Raw genomic sequence first — 16,619 nt, forward strand, 5'->3', positions numbered from 1 at the left:
TCTCATTAGCGTTCACATCCTTTTTCACAGTTAGTACTTTAGAAGAACACAGATTCTTGGATGAAAATGGGGAAGAACAGAGGATACATCAGAGGATACAGGAATAAATACAGCTTTTTAATGCATAATAATAATTTATACTGGTATGTATAGCAGTTCTCATATAATATAATATAATGTACGCAGATAGCTTTCATTCCAGTTTGGTATATGTTATGATAATGGCAGCTGTGGGGTTAATCTCCTCCCAGAAGTCTATCCACTTGTCAAACAGTACCAATAATGAATTAGCATGTGCCTCGGTGGTGGTGTGATTAACAATTGGATGGCAAATAACCCAATCCCATTACAGTAGCATGGAACTATTATTAGGACATAATGACGCCCAAAGGAATGAATACTTGAAAGAGTAACAGCCTGTCACACATTTATGTACCCGTATGGAGAGGTGTGCTATGTAAATGGAGGGCCATAGTCTAGTACCTGTCATTTAATACAGAGTGTGAGCATCCTAGGAGCTTGTGTGCATGATCACTACACACAAAATTTCAGAAATATCACTGACTGACTGACTATTCATGAGTGGGTGGTTGTCTTCATCCTATCTCTCACATTTGTTGGAAGCCATCAGGTTTTGGAGTTGGGACCCGTGACAGCAACTGTCACTTGCGTCTTCAGTATGTCAGTCAGAGAGTGTGTGTTGTGGTATTGAGGTGATGCAGAGGAGGAGAGATTTTGTTGATGGCTTGATCTGCTGTCTCTCAGTGCTTCATCCAGTTTGCGCGGTTGCCTCCTTCACGATGTCATCATGTCTGTCTTCCACCTCTCATCTGTAGACTAAAGGGTACAAACTCTGCCTCTCTCCATCTCTCTCTGCTGGGTGCAGTGGAGGATTCTGGACTATAGGGGCAGACGGATGTGCATGGCAGAACTATTGGGCCGCGAAGCCAAAATGTAGATGGCACTCTCCTTTAAAAAATCTGCCCAGTTCACCGGCCTGTTGAGAATAGAGATTTATATATATTGATTTTTAAAAATAGCTCTTTTTTCAATCTATGACTATGAATAAGATTATAGTCATACTGATACGCAAGTAATGAAAATGATTAGTTATTTTGAGTATTCTTTATTATGTCTATGTTTTTCTTATTGTCAAGTACCATGAAAGATGAAAACCAACATTGAACTGATCCTACTTACAGGTATTGTATGTGTAGCCAAATCCCAATAGAGCCTAATTCCATTATTGTCCAAAAACTATTCAAAACACACAGTGAGGCTGTTACACTGGCTGACATGTTCCTGCTGGTGCCACATACCTGTATATTCACTCTAATGCACCAAATATGTATCAATCCACTGCCATAAAATTAGTCCCTAACAGATGCACTTTCTGTTTAAGTAATATTTGTTAAAACTACTCAGCCTTTTTCTCCATATATTAAAAAGTTCCCTGGGTCTGAGTGCAACAGAAGGACTAATGCATTGTTGACCTTTCATGGAATATGATGACGATGATAATAAGAACAATATATATGGTAATGCCAGCCATTTCTTGCTACATTCACAATGCAGCTCATGAGAGTCATAACTCTGATCTGATAGTTTTGGGTATTGTTTCACCCATAAAAAGCTCCCTCAATATGTACATGTGCAGCATAAAAAACACCTTGCAATACAATCTAGTGATCATGCTGTAAAAAAATTATTGGTAACTCATTATAATAAGTATTTGGCCTCTGTTCCATTGCAATTTGCCTCATGCTGCTTTGAAAATTCAGTTATAAAAAGGGTCCTTGTTAGACCTCTGTCAAAGCATGTTCTGCTAATTAGTATTCAACTTAATGTGACTCTCTTGTGTAGCTCTCTTTGTTACTGCCGTTCCCTGTAATCACTGCCTGGAGTGTTGGTGCACTAGTGGCAATTACTGCAAAATCTTGTAATGTGGCATGAAGAAAAGTCTCAAAAGTCTTGACAACATGTGCCAAAGGGGATCTGTGTATGTTATCTGACAGAAGTAGGTACAACAGGGAACATTGCAGGATCACAGCAGTCAAATTATGTAAACTGTACCAATTCTGGGATTAACTGAAGGGCAATTATTTGGCAAGGTATTTTTATGAAACCTCACACACACTCGCTAAAAATACAAGAGCACAAACCTGTCTTCAGTCTTGCTCCTTTCACTGCCAGAGCTTGCTGGGCTGCTCTCGCATATGGGGCCAACATGACTTATACTGTATCAACGGACAAAGAAATGGAGAGAAAAGTGTGTGTTAGCAAGTAGAATAGTCAATGAAGGACAAGACCTCACACTGAAAAAGGGAAAAACAAAGGAAATAATACATTATTAAATTATATTTTATTCAATCCATGGTGATTGTAGAGGGATATTATTCAACTCACTTTGATGGCCACACAGTGTAGCAGAAATTAACCCACAATCAGTATTTCATTGTTACTAGGCCAAATCTAAGACTGATCATGTGGTGATATCATTGTTTCAAGTCTTGATCAAGGCCATAACAACAATTATTTTTATTGTCAATTTATCTTCTGATTAGTTTTACAATTAACTGAATAGTTGCTTAATTATTTAGTCTATAAAATGTAAGATACCATCACAATTTCTGAGATCATGTGACATCTACACTAAAGATAACCATCACACAATGACAAATTAAAATTCAGTAAACTTTATTATAAATTTGAGATCCAGGAAAGAAAGAATGTTTGGCATTGACTGACTGACTGACTGACTTAAGTAATTAATCAGTGACTCGTATTGTAAGTGATACATTTTCTGACGATGTCCTAATCACTTTAAAACTACTCTTCACTTGAGACACTTAATTCAAGATACCGACTTTACTGTCCAAAATCAGTGAGTAACTCTAACCATCCAAAAGAAATCTTAACTCAAGGTTCCCTTTATTCTTTGAGTTTGCTCAGCTTGAGATTGTAAAAAACACCCACAAAAAAGCTAGTATGTGGACCTCGGGTTTGTAGATTTAGTTTTAGGGTTTGAATGCGTTATATAATCTGGAGCAAGCCAATATCTCAAATGCCTGTCTTCGACACCTGAATCATGAGTTTTTGATATTTCAAAGCTAGATCAAAGCTCTTGTGATGGACCTGTGTCTGACAGCTCCTTGAAAAACTCTTCTTCACTGTCACACTGTCGCTTGTGATGGTCTGTAATCCAGCGATCAAAGGGAGCAGAGCTTTTTGACTCACTTGATATTTATTTCCCTTTTTAATGAGCATGTCTCAGGTTGTATTTCAGCATTATGTGTGGAACTGATTTGCACACGCACACCCTTTTGGTCCACAGTGTCCTCTTATATTAATAAGTGAGGCTTTTAAAGTGAAGCTCTCCAAAAGAGAACAAAGGGTTTTCTTTTGATCCTTATAATTGGAGGCCAGCCTGAATCTTCTCCATGCTTCCGTATAGCAAGACATAATCATACGAAGAGCTCACATTCTGCTCATTAAACTTAATTCAGGGATACATGCGTCTTTGATTGCAGGACATTTGTAAAGAGTTCCAGTTTGGAGTGAAGAGGGTTTTAGAGCGAGGGTTAAATTACAAATAAAATCTAAATCGAGGGGCTGTTTGAGTATACTTGAAGATTACAGAGTGCTCAAGGGTGTTGAAGTGAGGGAAAAAAGACAACGAGTCATGCGCAGTGTTGAGTCACACTCACCCACAATTCATAGGAGAGCAGAGTCCCATGAGTCTGTGGGGAATGCCGCATGTTGAATAGGTGGGAGGGATGGAATGGTACAGCAGTGAAGATGTGACAGCACAAGTGGTAATAAGCAGGACAAGCATACGCACACACACACCTCAGCAGTGAAAGGTGCATTTATTTCAGTACAAATTTAAGGTTCTATCACTCTTGTATTTCCATCTTATTCTTCTTTTATATTTGTATTCCACACTGCATTTGTAGTTCTTACTTACCAGATTCTAATTTCACATAAAAATAACTATAGCAGTAAAATGCTGCTCATATGTAACATGCGTCAGTATACTATAACACTCTGAAAGGGATCATTGTGCATAATCAGTACTTTCACGTTTTATATTTAAGTACATGTTGCTGATAATGCTAATATACATGTAATTAATGCAGGACTTGAATGCTGCTACATGTGCAAAGGATCTGAATACTTTTTGGAACATAAAAGCAGCAGTGTGTCTTTCCTGGGTGCCAGCTGATGTAGAGCAAATTACAATCTTAAAAAAAGTATACCAGCACACACAAGGATAGTAGGATACAGGTTGTTTCATCAGATTGACTACAACATGTGTTCACCTCTTGTTTTTTGATGTAATCACTTAATAAAATAGTGTCAAATATAGTATCCTGGTGTGCACTGGCATACATTTTTGATGAATTTTTGGTGCTGCTTTATTTTACAGGTCCTTTCATTTTCTAACAAAATGTAATTTGCAGGTATTTCATGGTTAATTTATAGGATTTCTTTTTACAGAAAACAGCATGCAATTTTAAATTTAAATTATAAGAAACATTTACAATAAATTAACAATTATTTAATGTATTATTTACATAAAATACCTAGTTTGTATTAGTATTGCCATAGATAAGATAAGACTTTATTGATCCTCAGATGGTAAATTTGCATATTACAGAGGGTAACTTCGGCAGAAACTACAACTCAACCAAATTAACTTTTCCATTTTTCCTATTTTTTGTACCAGATTTGCACCGTTCTTTCTGTAAAATGTCCTGCAAATTAACTGAATTAAGTACTTTCAAATTAATTTGTTGTATAAAATTGAAAGACCTGTGAAATGACATGTTACATGTTCTGCTTTTTTAAGGCTTTACCTTGTAGTTGAGCTGCACTGGATTGCGTTATGTTATGAAGCATAACATTTTGTCTCTCCTTTAATGCAGTCTCATCAAAAAGCATCTCGAAGGTATTTGCTGATATGTTGACATATTGGATTGCCCTATGCTGTACACATGTTCATGTTATTGTGTCCATACCCTATAACCGTTGCAGTGGCAGAACCTTAAAATATCTCAGCCAAATAAAGCACAAACAGCTCTTTACTGAATCTGCCTCGAGTCTTCAAACGATCTGAGTTCCAAGCAAATACAACAAGCTGCTTTATCCATCTAATAAATGACAATTTATTTAAAGCAGCAATTCAGTCAAACTCAACATCAAACAGGCAGACAGCTTAGTGCCTCCTAACAACATCTGAGTGGCAGCACAGACTACATTAATGAATAAAACACATTACTTTGGTGCCTTTCATATATAGGGAAGAACTGGCTATATTTACGTTTCCATTTTTCTCGTTTCAACATAATTTAAATTGATTTGATCAAAGCTGAAGTACTGACAATTATAGGCTTGTCCTTTTGCTGTTTCTTTGTGAGTATATTTCACTGGTGTAAGCATTAACTGTATTGCATTCCACACCTGTCAATGTACAGAAGAGAGGTAAAGTAAAAGTCCAAGTGACTGTAGCAATGGCAGTGACTTGGTCCCTGCATGACCTAGGAGGAAATTTAGTCAAAACATCCCTGAAGGGTCGTAGCTGTGTTTTTTGGTTTGGCACATTGGACAGGAGGCATGATAAATAATGAAAGCTTACACACTAGTTCAAACACTCAAGGAGTACAGGGTTGTTGCTTTAATGTATGATTCAAATTCTGTGAATTCATTTCATGTGAATAAGCATTTGATGCTATGCATATGATGTAATATGTGAATGATTCAGTGGATAACGTATGTGTGTATTGACTTTGATTTTCCTCCTCCATTTCTAAAGCCAAAATGAGTTGACTGTTTTTTTAGACACAAAGAAAGAACACATTTTGTTGAGAACAACTCCAACTGCAGCCCAGTGGGGTTTTGAATTTACAGACTCACGTGGATGGCATTTCCTTTAATATGGTGAAATTACAAAAGCTACTGTGCGGATCTCTTACTGCTAAATGCACATTTTCCACAGTGAACTAAAATTTGTTTAAATTGGTTTCCATCTTCAGGTTTTGATTAAAGGCCTTTACTCCTAAAAGATCCATCCAATTTCTTTACCCCTTATCCTCTAGAGGGTCGCAGGGGAAGTGGAGCCAATCTTAGCTGACGCTGGGTGAGAGGCAAGGTACACCTGAGACAGGTCACCAGTTAATCATCAGGTTTTCCACTTTCCCACTCACAGCTTGAACATGAATGAATTGACCCTGAGGTTAATCTCTGAGATGAAATCATTACTACACTAATTTATGGAAGCAGTGTGGCAATTGTCATACACTGATTCAGATGCATTAACATAACATCTTAGTAAAATGAAAATTAAACTTTAAACTTTACAATGTAACATTTTAAAAGTTGTATGCAAATAATACCTGGAGAGATTTAAACAAAAACAGTAACATAACAATAAAACAGTTACATGAATTATTAATTTGTCTAATTTGAGCAGTTTTGGAAGTATGATACAAACCCAAGTCTAAGAAAAGTTTATTATAAGATTGTAATTTGATGCTATTTTTAAATCTATCTCGGTTTGTGTCATCCCAAAGACTGTGGGCTCTAGTAGCAAAACCATAATTAGCGTTTGATTATAGGCTAAAATTATCTCATCCTTAGATCTCATGCTGCACCAACATGGAAATGATCAAATAAGTAGTAAGAAGCAAGAGAAAGTCGGTTGTTTTACATAAACAAGAATGGACTTCTAGCCTAAGTTTGATGGATTCAAGGATGTCAACACATTTAATTGTAGTTAGAAGACAAGCATTGCAACACGTACTTAAAAAGAGTATCTAAATTACAATTAAGTCATGGCTAAAATGTAGAAACAAAGGTGCAAACTAACATTTAAAGCAGTAGACATATCTAGAATCATTCTGCATTTGGGTTATTGATTCTATCATTTTGTCTTTTGTGCAAATAAAGCTGCGTGTCATCTGTAAAGCAACAGAAAAGGACACTGTTACTTGTTTCCAGCCTTCTCCCTCACTGTCTTTATAGTGTAAGCAGCTAAAGATTTTCTCTCTGTCAGTTTGCATTTAGATGAGATCCCAAAACTCCTCCCAGACTTCTGTTCTTTTTTCTCAGTCTAGACATGGAATACTTTTCTCAAGTTATTCAAAGCTATTTAAAAATTACCATGAACTTTTGGGCCTTCTGGGCCTCCTTTTGGTGTGCTCACCTCACATTGCACGACTGCGAGTCTTTGTTGAGCTTGTGGAACCAGGACTGCTGAGACTGGCGGCATTCCGCTCTTGTGATCGTACCGTCTTTATCCAAGTTCAGACCCAGGAACACTGACCGTGCGTTGTTTCTTTCCTTGGCAGTCAAAAGGCGCACCAGTGAATTCTAGGAAGAATAAAAAATGTAATTTAGGGGCCTGGCAGGGGGTTTTTTTGTGCTGATTTATTGACCTTAATCATTCTCAATCACATTAGCACTGTCTGACAATAATCTGCTGGTGCTGCATTACCCCATGCTACCCCAGAGTCACACACAGGCTACAAATTACAAATTTAGTCTCCCAAATTATGTGGCGATCAAGTCATAATAGAAAATATTAATTCAAGCAGGTGGGTGCAGGCCAAAACTTTGGCAGCGTTTGAATATTTCAACTTGTTTTTCCCCATTCCAATAGTTTACCTCAGTACGGAACTTCCTCAGAACTGCCAGAGACTCAAAGTAGAGGAAGTCTGACCATTCAATGTGACCCTTCTTCTCAGGATCCAGGGCTGCAAACTGGGCCAGGACTTCTTCCTCTTGTTCATCAGCCAGGTCCTTATCAAACTGCTGCTTGGATACAAAGTGGTGGTACTGCAGCAGCTCATCTGACACCAGGCATGACTCTACAGCAGCAAGGAACAATTCATCTCATCAGACCTAATTAGTCACCGAGCAGTCTTCCAGGTATAATTTACTTACAATGCCCCAATTTTTACAAAGACAAGACCACCTCCCACGGATTGCCCTCCATCCAAGCCACATAACAATACCACCCATTTGGACGCAGTCAAGACTGAGGGGAAATAATGTAATTTTCTTTAACTGAACAATCCAATAAAAACAGTGATCACTGATGGATTGATTGACCAATTGACATTTCCGTCCCTATAAATAGACTTCCTGGTTTCCAATGCATTTAATGACATGGATATTGTCACTGGCACCTGCCACAATTAAACAAACGTGTTAACGTTGATTCAGTGGCAGACCTGGAATGATCTTGCACTGCTTGAATGTCTCCATAAGGCTGTACATCTCTTCCTCTGTCAGGAGTAGGTTCAGATTATCCTGCACAAAAAGGTAGAACAAAGACAGAGAATTACACTCAATTAAAAAAGAGTAATGTGATACACTTTTTTTTTAATAGTCAGTGGCAAATTACTTAAATAAGTGAGTTTGCTCTAATTGGCCTCCTATAATTACCTACAAGAAAGTTGGAGTGGATTGTGACTCCATTTTCCAGCAACAAATCTGTTGCCCAGGTGACACAAATGATGTGCTGTTCTATTCCACATCCTCTGTAATTGTGTCATTACTAAATAAAGCAGGAAAGAAATGTAACTGTTCATTCCAGCGAAGAACTGTATATGCAGACTACCACAATGCTTGATGTTTCACTCAAATTTCTTCCTTCATGTCTTTCTTTAAATCCAGGTTGTACATACATTTTGCTTTAATGGCAAAGGGCAGAAAAATATCTTCCCAGTCTGATGTAGACATCAGCAAATCCACAGACAAGAAAAATCACAGGAGACACTGATTTAAATATTTATGTTTATATATTATGTGTGCATTATTCATCATATAAGTGGTGTGATGAAACTTTAATGATGCCTATGGGATTATTGAGGTAAATCAATTCAAATGTGTTTACATAATCTTTAATCACAATATGTCAGAGCTTCAGAAAAGCCACACTGAAATATAAGTATATATATATATATATATATATATATATATATATATATATATATATATCCATATAAATATATCCATATAAATACTATAAATATACAACCGCAAACATATTTTTCACTGTCTTGAATATTACCCAGTTCTTCCTTCCTACGAATATCTGGGTGCCGCAAGTGGGTGGTTCCGCTTAAATAACTTATTATGAAGCTCATCTTGCATACAGAAATCTCACTAAGAAACATGAGGTCCTTTTATTCATTCATTAATTCATACACTCACTCATTCAGGATTGCCCTACAACTACCCCATTCCAAAGTCAAGGAAATCTATAAATGACACAGGATAATAGACTCACGTCCTGTCTGCAACAGACCTAAAAAGTACAGGGATACAGTCTGGGACACTGTGCCCTTGTTAAAAATTTGATATACATATTATTTAAAAAGAACTAAGTAAGAATTGCCTAAGCTGAGTGAGAGCTGTGGCCACAGACCAGCCAATAGTTGTTGTGTCACACTGAAAAACCTTTCATGCCATTTTCTACATACTTGTCCTCTATTGGCTGCTCTTGACAGTTTTGCAGTTTTCTTACAATCGCCATTCAAAAGTCCAGCATGGTTATATTTCAGGAAAGGAAAACAAAAAAAGGAAAGGAGCTGTCTAGTATTAACTCATCTGTAGTAGCCCATCCTTACAAGAAAAGTATAGATCTAAAATTCAGCCGGCAAAATCAACCTATAGTTATGTTTACAACCTCTAGCGGCCGTAGTAATTTTGACCCGGGGAAGTAACACAGTTCAAATGACATTAGAGGAGGCTGTGTTTATGTCGCTTTGTGTGTATGTTAATGAGGATGAGACTCAATGCAGTTTGTTTCGCAACTCAATTCATTTCTTGTTTTAGAGGTATCCTGTTCTGCTCACTTCTACAGATACAGTATAATGTGTTATAGATGACACTGTCTTTACATCAACTGTGTGTCACCAAGTGAATTGTGCCACGCTATCATTATTGTGGGCAATAATCAGCTCTTGTGCACAGTATGTTCCATTAGGCATCATGCTTGAAATCCAGCAGCCACTGGCCATTGCACTAACTCCCAGTTCATCCTCCAGTGATTGTGTGAAATTGAGCATCATATTTGACTGCAAGGCTCCTCAAGTGATAGTTTAGGATTACTTATGCACACAACCTCTCATAAAACAATTCTTATTCACGTAGGAGATGTCGTAGAATGCATCATCTTCAAAATATTTGCCTTTTTATTTATTCATTATCCCACTATTAAACCTGTAAATACAGCTTATGTGACTACATAGCCTACCTTCACATTTGTATTACATTATTATTGCTGCTTTCAGTGTGCTGCTTTGTATTAAGCTCATAATTAAACTAACACTTCCCCAAAGGAGTTCATAAAGTATATTTATGTATATATTATTATATGTAGGAATCAACAAGAACAAAAAAATCATCATGCTGTCATCAGTATTATTTTTTTATTATGTTCATCAAGTGATACAAATGTCTGCTAAACAATTAAACTTGCCATCTGCTATGGATGCTATGATGGCATTGTTATGTCTGTCTAATAAAACTTTCTGACTTTCTATTTTTTTAACCTTTATTGATTCAGGGAATTACTGTATGCTTAGAGGAAGCTTCTCTTTTGCAGGAACACCCTGATCACATACACCCAGTTACACACATTCACATCTGGAAGCTGGCAAGTACTACCACAGTATGATCTGCCGGCCACTGAGCAGCTCCACTTGAGCATTTAGAGTTTAGCCTTTGAGGAGCCCCTTGTCAATATATTCTATGTGAAATGAGCAGCTAGTTCAGTGGTGGTAAGTGAGGGAGGGGCAAGTGCTGCTTTTACTCCTTCCCTACCCAGATTTATTCTGCTGGTCTAGAGATTGAACCTCTGACCTTCCAGTCACATGCTCGATTCTCTAACCTTTAGGCCACCAGTGTGTCATATATATTCTATTGATTGTCACATTAATGAGCAACCTTAACATTGTGTGTGCAACACCTACTTACAGCATCTGGAAAATATGTTCTCATAAAACAGGACAGAAGAAAAATGTAGAACCTATCTGACATTTTTATTGTAAATGTCTTCCTTTCTTTTTTATATTACTTAGGATTACTTGATTACTTTACTTGATTTTGACTTATGCACCACAGCACCAGCGCAAATTCCTTGTATGTGCAAACCTACTTAGCAATAAACCTGGCTGTGGTTCTAATAATAACATCACTTCTAATCTTATTCTGGCAGCTTGTATAAATAGTCATTTGAGACCTGCTCAGAAACTGCGTTGGTTGTTTATTCTAACAGCTTTAAATAACCCATGTTTAGGCCCAGTGCCAGAGCAGGAAGTCAATATATATTCGTATTACTGAATTTAAAGTTGCACTAATAAATATTACTACATTAACAATGAATAATGACTATGTGTAACATGTAAGTTGTCATTGATATTGACGTAACCAATAAGAAATATTACCCAACCCATTAAAATGTTTGTAGCTTGTTCCAGTGCCTCCCAGTGGCCAAAAAATTAAATTAACACCCTGCTATTGCCTGTAGTTTATTATATATTGTCTAAATATTGGAATACTAACTGAATAAAAGGTATTCATGGTGACGAAGGATAAGACAGAAGCCACCCTTTAACGAGGACTACTCAACTTTAAGTGAAGCATGACATTGCTTTGCTTTGACATTGGACCCTGAGGTGCTGGCAGGAAGCATCAAAAAAATAAGTCAGCGCTGTAATGATGGAGAGGCTTGTGAACATGAAGCCTTCCTCTGTCTGATTGGCTGCCATTGAGCCATACATACAGCAGCCTGATTTGAAGGCTCACTGTAAATCCACTGTCAAGGAAACCCAATCCATCTGCCAGCAGCAGTCTCCTGTGCCTGCGTGAAATTAAATGTCAGAAGTGGGGGATTTTGTAACAGCTGACTGTCATGTGCAAACAAAATAGCTGGTTTCTTTAGCTATAAGGACACAATTTAAATAAAACATGTCTCTCTCGTTCTCTCTCTCACTGAATTGTCTCCTTTAACCCTCCCTCCCTATTCCTTACAAACCTCAGGGGCCAGCAAAAGAAAGTGGACCTTTCAGTATCCTTTCTCTGATTGTGTGGAAACACCCCTGCCCCCTCCTCAGAGCTTAGGAAGTTTAGGAAGTGATTTTGATTCTCAGGGTTGGCAAGAGGCAGCAAAGACCCTACTCCACTCTGAAGGGTCCTCCTCCAAAAGCACTCTTTAGTTGTTTATGCCTCTCACGGCGTGATGATTACCAGAGTCATCACTTTTGGTATTGGTCTTGAATTCTCAATGAGAAGCTGAGCATTTGTTTTATTGTTCAAAGGACACTGAAAAGTCCTCCAGAACGGTGCCTCACTTCATTTGAACTCTAATCGAGATAAGGTAGCAAAACAGGTTGTTTGTCAGTGCATGGGCTGAACAATTCCTCTTTTTTTCAAATTGAAATTGCAATTTAAAAGAGTGCTGTCTTAATTATAACTAACATAAATAACAGTGAATTAAGCTGCAGCAAGTAAAATGTTAGGTCCGCTGTAGCTAATTAACATCAATTAGTTGGCCAAACAACGAAAAAACTATAGACAATGCCATAGCAGGAAAAGCAGTGGTAATAAAATGAATAATGTCTGCAGTACATTTGGATTTCTGAGTTGCAAGGTCCAGAAATTGTGCATGCTCACTCACTGTTATGGCTTACTGGGGCAGATGGAACAAATGAAAACAGAGCCAACAGCAATATTAGTTCCACCAGTGCTTTTCCTGCTATGCTACACTTGTTTTTAAAGGTTTAGATGTAGCACTTCCACCTCAGTAATAACAAAGTAATTAGAGTTAATAGAAAGTAATTAGTAAGTACAAAATAACAGGTAATAGCTTGATATTTTAATGTATTTCATGGGTATATCTACCAAAATATTAGAGATAATTATTTGTAACGGGTATTAAGGGGCCAAAAACAAGGGGTACATCTAAAAACACTGAAGCAGAAATACTTAGTAGTGTGGTGACAATACAGTTACCCGCTAACAATAATATTATATCAGTGTAATAATGTGATTAAAAAATGGTAATATGGTGACCTTATTGAGGCTATAAGTGATAATAATGGGGCAATATATGTGTATGTTTTCAAAATATTGCAGGCTACTATGTCATGAATTCATTGTCAATTATTATGAATACAATGCAGAAATTCGTCTTCCATTTACATTCAAAACATTCCATTTTCTTTTCAGGTAATACTGTAAACACTTGTTTTTTATAATAACCATGAATCAGTGAGACTCAGTAAAGCCTGTTCTCTGTAGCATTGGGTAGACCCCAGGCACCTTTATCCTGTTTGTGATGCTACATACTCTCATGGAATAACTCAAGAATACAATCTATTTATGGACAACTAAATAAGTATAACAAGTAAAGGTGTGTTTTTTACACTACTTTTTTCCCTCATGACTACAATGCCAGCAACAAAGGTTCCCAGCAAGGTATTCATTGCACTGTAAGAAAACCAACAGATTTGCATTTGTGAAAACAGCATGTTTGTTGTCCAGAAAGTGATGTTTGCAATGACTTGTGTAAGCTTACACAATAGTAGCAACTCCAGCCGGTGACAGTGTGGGCTGTATCTCTCATTTCCTGCAAGGCCTCAGCACGCAGGTAGCCCAATTCCCTCAGGCAGCCGTCATGGAACACCCGAGTGCAGATCCTGCAGGGGTACAGGTCATCGGCCGTCCACACCTCACACACGTCACACATCTCATCACTCGGTGGCTGAGGTAAAAACAGAGTGGTGTTATTTAGACTGTGACATCTTGGCTACAGAAAGATTTTTGTTTTTTATGTTCTCCAGCTCTGAATAACAGGGCAGGAGTGTAGTATTGTATGATGTATGAGTAGTTTGTGTTGTGCTCATGTTCTTAGATCAATAGATAATTAAGGAAGCGCCACTTTTGACATGAAGACTGATATGTGCCCTTATCTGACATGTGTTCATTGTCAGTCTTTGTCCGACTTTTCTGTAGACTCCATTTGCAGCCAGGATGTACTCAGCTGTCAGGCCAGTGAAAATGACTGCAGGATGCTTGACTGGTTAAACACACAAAGACATTGTCAGTTTCACTCGTTGTCTTTTATCTCTACTTCAGTGCCACATCACCGACTGCAGGGCTGTAGACACATCACAGATGAGACCCTGTCAAATTTCCTCAGTCACCACTTATCTTACAGTTACAGCTCACCTTTTGTGACCTGAAGACATCACCAAGCAACCTTAAAAACACCTGCACAAAAGATGTTTGGTTCTGTTGGTTGTAGGAATGTGATTTTAGCAGGATTTCAAAAGCTGAAGTACTATTAACTCCATCTACTTGAGTGTAAACTGATCTGGAAATAACCTTATAATAATCTGTAGTGATATACTTACACAATGCAAATCAATTAGTAACCATGGCAGCCCATTAAAAAGTCTGTGACATGGTGAACCCACAATAATTCCCCCATTAATACTGCTACAAGAGATGCCTCTTTTTCATACTGTCTCATCTCATGAAGTTCTTTGCCGTCTAATGACACTGATAATACTGCTCACAATCTGTCATTTCTTCATGAGTTCTTTAAAACATCAAAGAACATAAATATATACAGAAGAGGCATCACAATGCTGCATGCCTTGATGTCAGTCACCAGATTTTGATTTTCCCATGTGGAGCCATATAGGACTGATGCTGAGGGATGAAAGTAACCAAGACAGTCCTATCACTAAGATACTATTGGCCTATATATCTTACAGCCATTTATTGCCCGGTGTTAATGTACATGTAGTCTAGTGGGACTTAGACACCTTTCTTTACCTAAGAAGTAGAGTAGAACTTTATATTTAAAAGATGGAACAGATGGAAAACCAATTTAACGCCATGGTTTTTACATTTTGTGATCATTTGTCATGAAGCACCAGCCTGATTGATAGTCCTTTTGGTCTGGTACAGCCATGGATGAAATACTTTGCAGACTATCTATTATTATTATTGATGGCATACACTTGTATTCCTGTATTTCTTGTTAAAGTGCAGCATTGGCAGTACAGCAAGTTGCCACACAGTGTTTACTCTTTGCAAAATAGAGAGCCTGTCAGTGTCAGTGCTCCCGTGAACTCCATTCCCTGTTAGTCAGCGTCGCCCTGGATATGGTCACCTCTCAGAGCCAGCCAATGCAGCCCGCCCACAAGATGCTCACTGTGAAGAGCCCTCGCGCACAAACAACACGTCTCACAGCTAGTGTGGAAATAAATGGCCTGGCACAAAACATCCTCAAACACATACTTTCTCACCTTCAACAAGGGTGTTTAGCTAAAGCTTGAGAGTCCATTTAGAGCCTGGGTGAACTGCTTTATCATAATGCTTAACTTGAAAGAGGAAAAGAGATAATTTGCTGCCGTTGCCATGGAGATTCTTTGATATCTCAGAGACATCTTTTTAATCCAGGGACTTGTGGTTTTATAATGTGTTTCGTCATCAAGTAAAATGTTTTTTGATTTAAATGACAACACATACACCAGAACACTTATTTATGTGCTACCTTAAGCCATCATTTAATACCTGCTCTTTCTTTTCAAGCTCTACTTCCAAAGGTTGATCATCATCAGCTTCCCTCTTGGGCCGCACAAAAGCAGGTGGTGTGAGCTGATGGCTCTTGTCAAGGTCTTCAGGCTCCACTCCTTTCCCATCCCGTAACCTTGACCAAGCTTCCTGGTTGACCTTACAGTCGTCCTTCGCTGATGCTGAGGCCTGCTGGGAGGTCGATGGGCCTGCGCTGTTGTCTGTTTCCCCTTCCTCTGCGACCTCAGCGTTCTTCTCTTCAGGACTCGCAGAACTTTTAGCAGGTGCTTCGCCTTCCTCTATTTCTCCTTCTGCCGGTTTGGCTGGGGCAGGGCGATCCTTAATGCCCGACTGGAAGGCTGAGACGACAGCGTTGCATTTCTGTACCTTCTCCAACTGCTGCTTCTTTGACATGAGCACTCCCATGGCTTCAGACAGATGGAAAGAGAAAGAAAAACAGAGAGTAGTTACACAAGAACCCTGCAATTACATTTTTATCAATCCTAAACCCTAACTTACAAGGGTACAGTTGTTATTAACAAGTTAAGATTAACAAACCTTGTATTCAAGACCAGAACATACACTTCCACATCTGCAGTACATGTCAATGAATATCCAGTCATATATAGTGTATATAAATGTCCTGTATTGGTACCTCCAAATCAAAAGGATACACAGTGGACCAGATCAGCCTTTTCAAGAATGACTTGAAACCGAAAGAAGAGCTGATATAGCCAGAATTAGTTAATAATACACAATTATTAAAAATGATTATTACTATTATTAGTGTTATTACTCCTTTTATTAATCACTAATACATTGATTGATTGATGGATTGGTTGGTTGATTGGTTACTGAGAGTATTTCTGTTTTCAACAGCTCAATCCCCCAAATCCCTTTGTCTATGAGCTTCAATCTCCCCTCACTTCAGTGCTCTTCTTTGTATAACTAAACCCTGCCCATCTGCTCCTGCTTTGACAGGTTTGTGTCTCATTGATAGTATTTCATACAACAGTTCAATC

General features: G+C 38.1%; 1 protein-coding gene across 1 annotated transcript; it reads right to left on the reverse strand.

The window, feature by feature from the left end:
* Positions 1–900: 900 nt before the first annotated feature.
* On the reverse strand, positions 901–16,023 carry phf24 (PHD finger protein 24). Its single transcript, XM_062435061.1, has 7 exons — positions 15,598–16,023; positions 13,589–13,774; positions 8,235–8,313; positions 7,666–7,868; positions 7,205–7,371; positions 2,163–2,237; positions 901–997 (listed from the first exon to the last, which is right to left on the reverse strand). The coding sequence occupies exons 1-7, from the start codon at positions 16,021–16,023 to the stop codon at positions 901–903; spliced, it is 1,233 nt and encodes a 410-aa protein (XP_062291045.1).
* Positions 16,024–16,619: the final 596 nt, after the last annotated feature.

This window comes from Scomber scombrus, chromosome 15 (genome assembly GCF_963691925.1).
Source record: "Scomber scombrus chromosome 15, fScoSco1.1, whole genome shotgun sequence".
NCBI lineage: Eukaryota > Metazoa > Chordata > Actinopteri > Scombriformes > Scombridae > Scomber > Scomber scombrus.

Coding starts and splice junctions, on each gene's coding strand:
- phf24 (XM_062435061.1), bottom strand. CDS start 16,023: ATGGGAGTGCTCATGTCAAAGAAGCAGCAGTTGGAGAAGGTACAGAAA. Junction 13,775..15,597: donor AGCTTGAAAAGAAAGAGCAG/GTATTAAATGAT, acceptor TTTTTACCTCAG/CCACCGAGTGATGAGATGTG. Junction 7,372..7,665: donor TGAGGAAGTTCCGTACTGAG/GTAAACTATTGG, acceptor TATTCTTCCTAG/AATTCACTGGTGCGCCTTTT.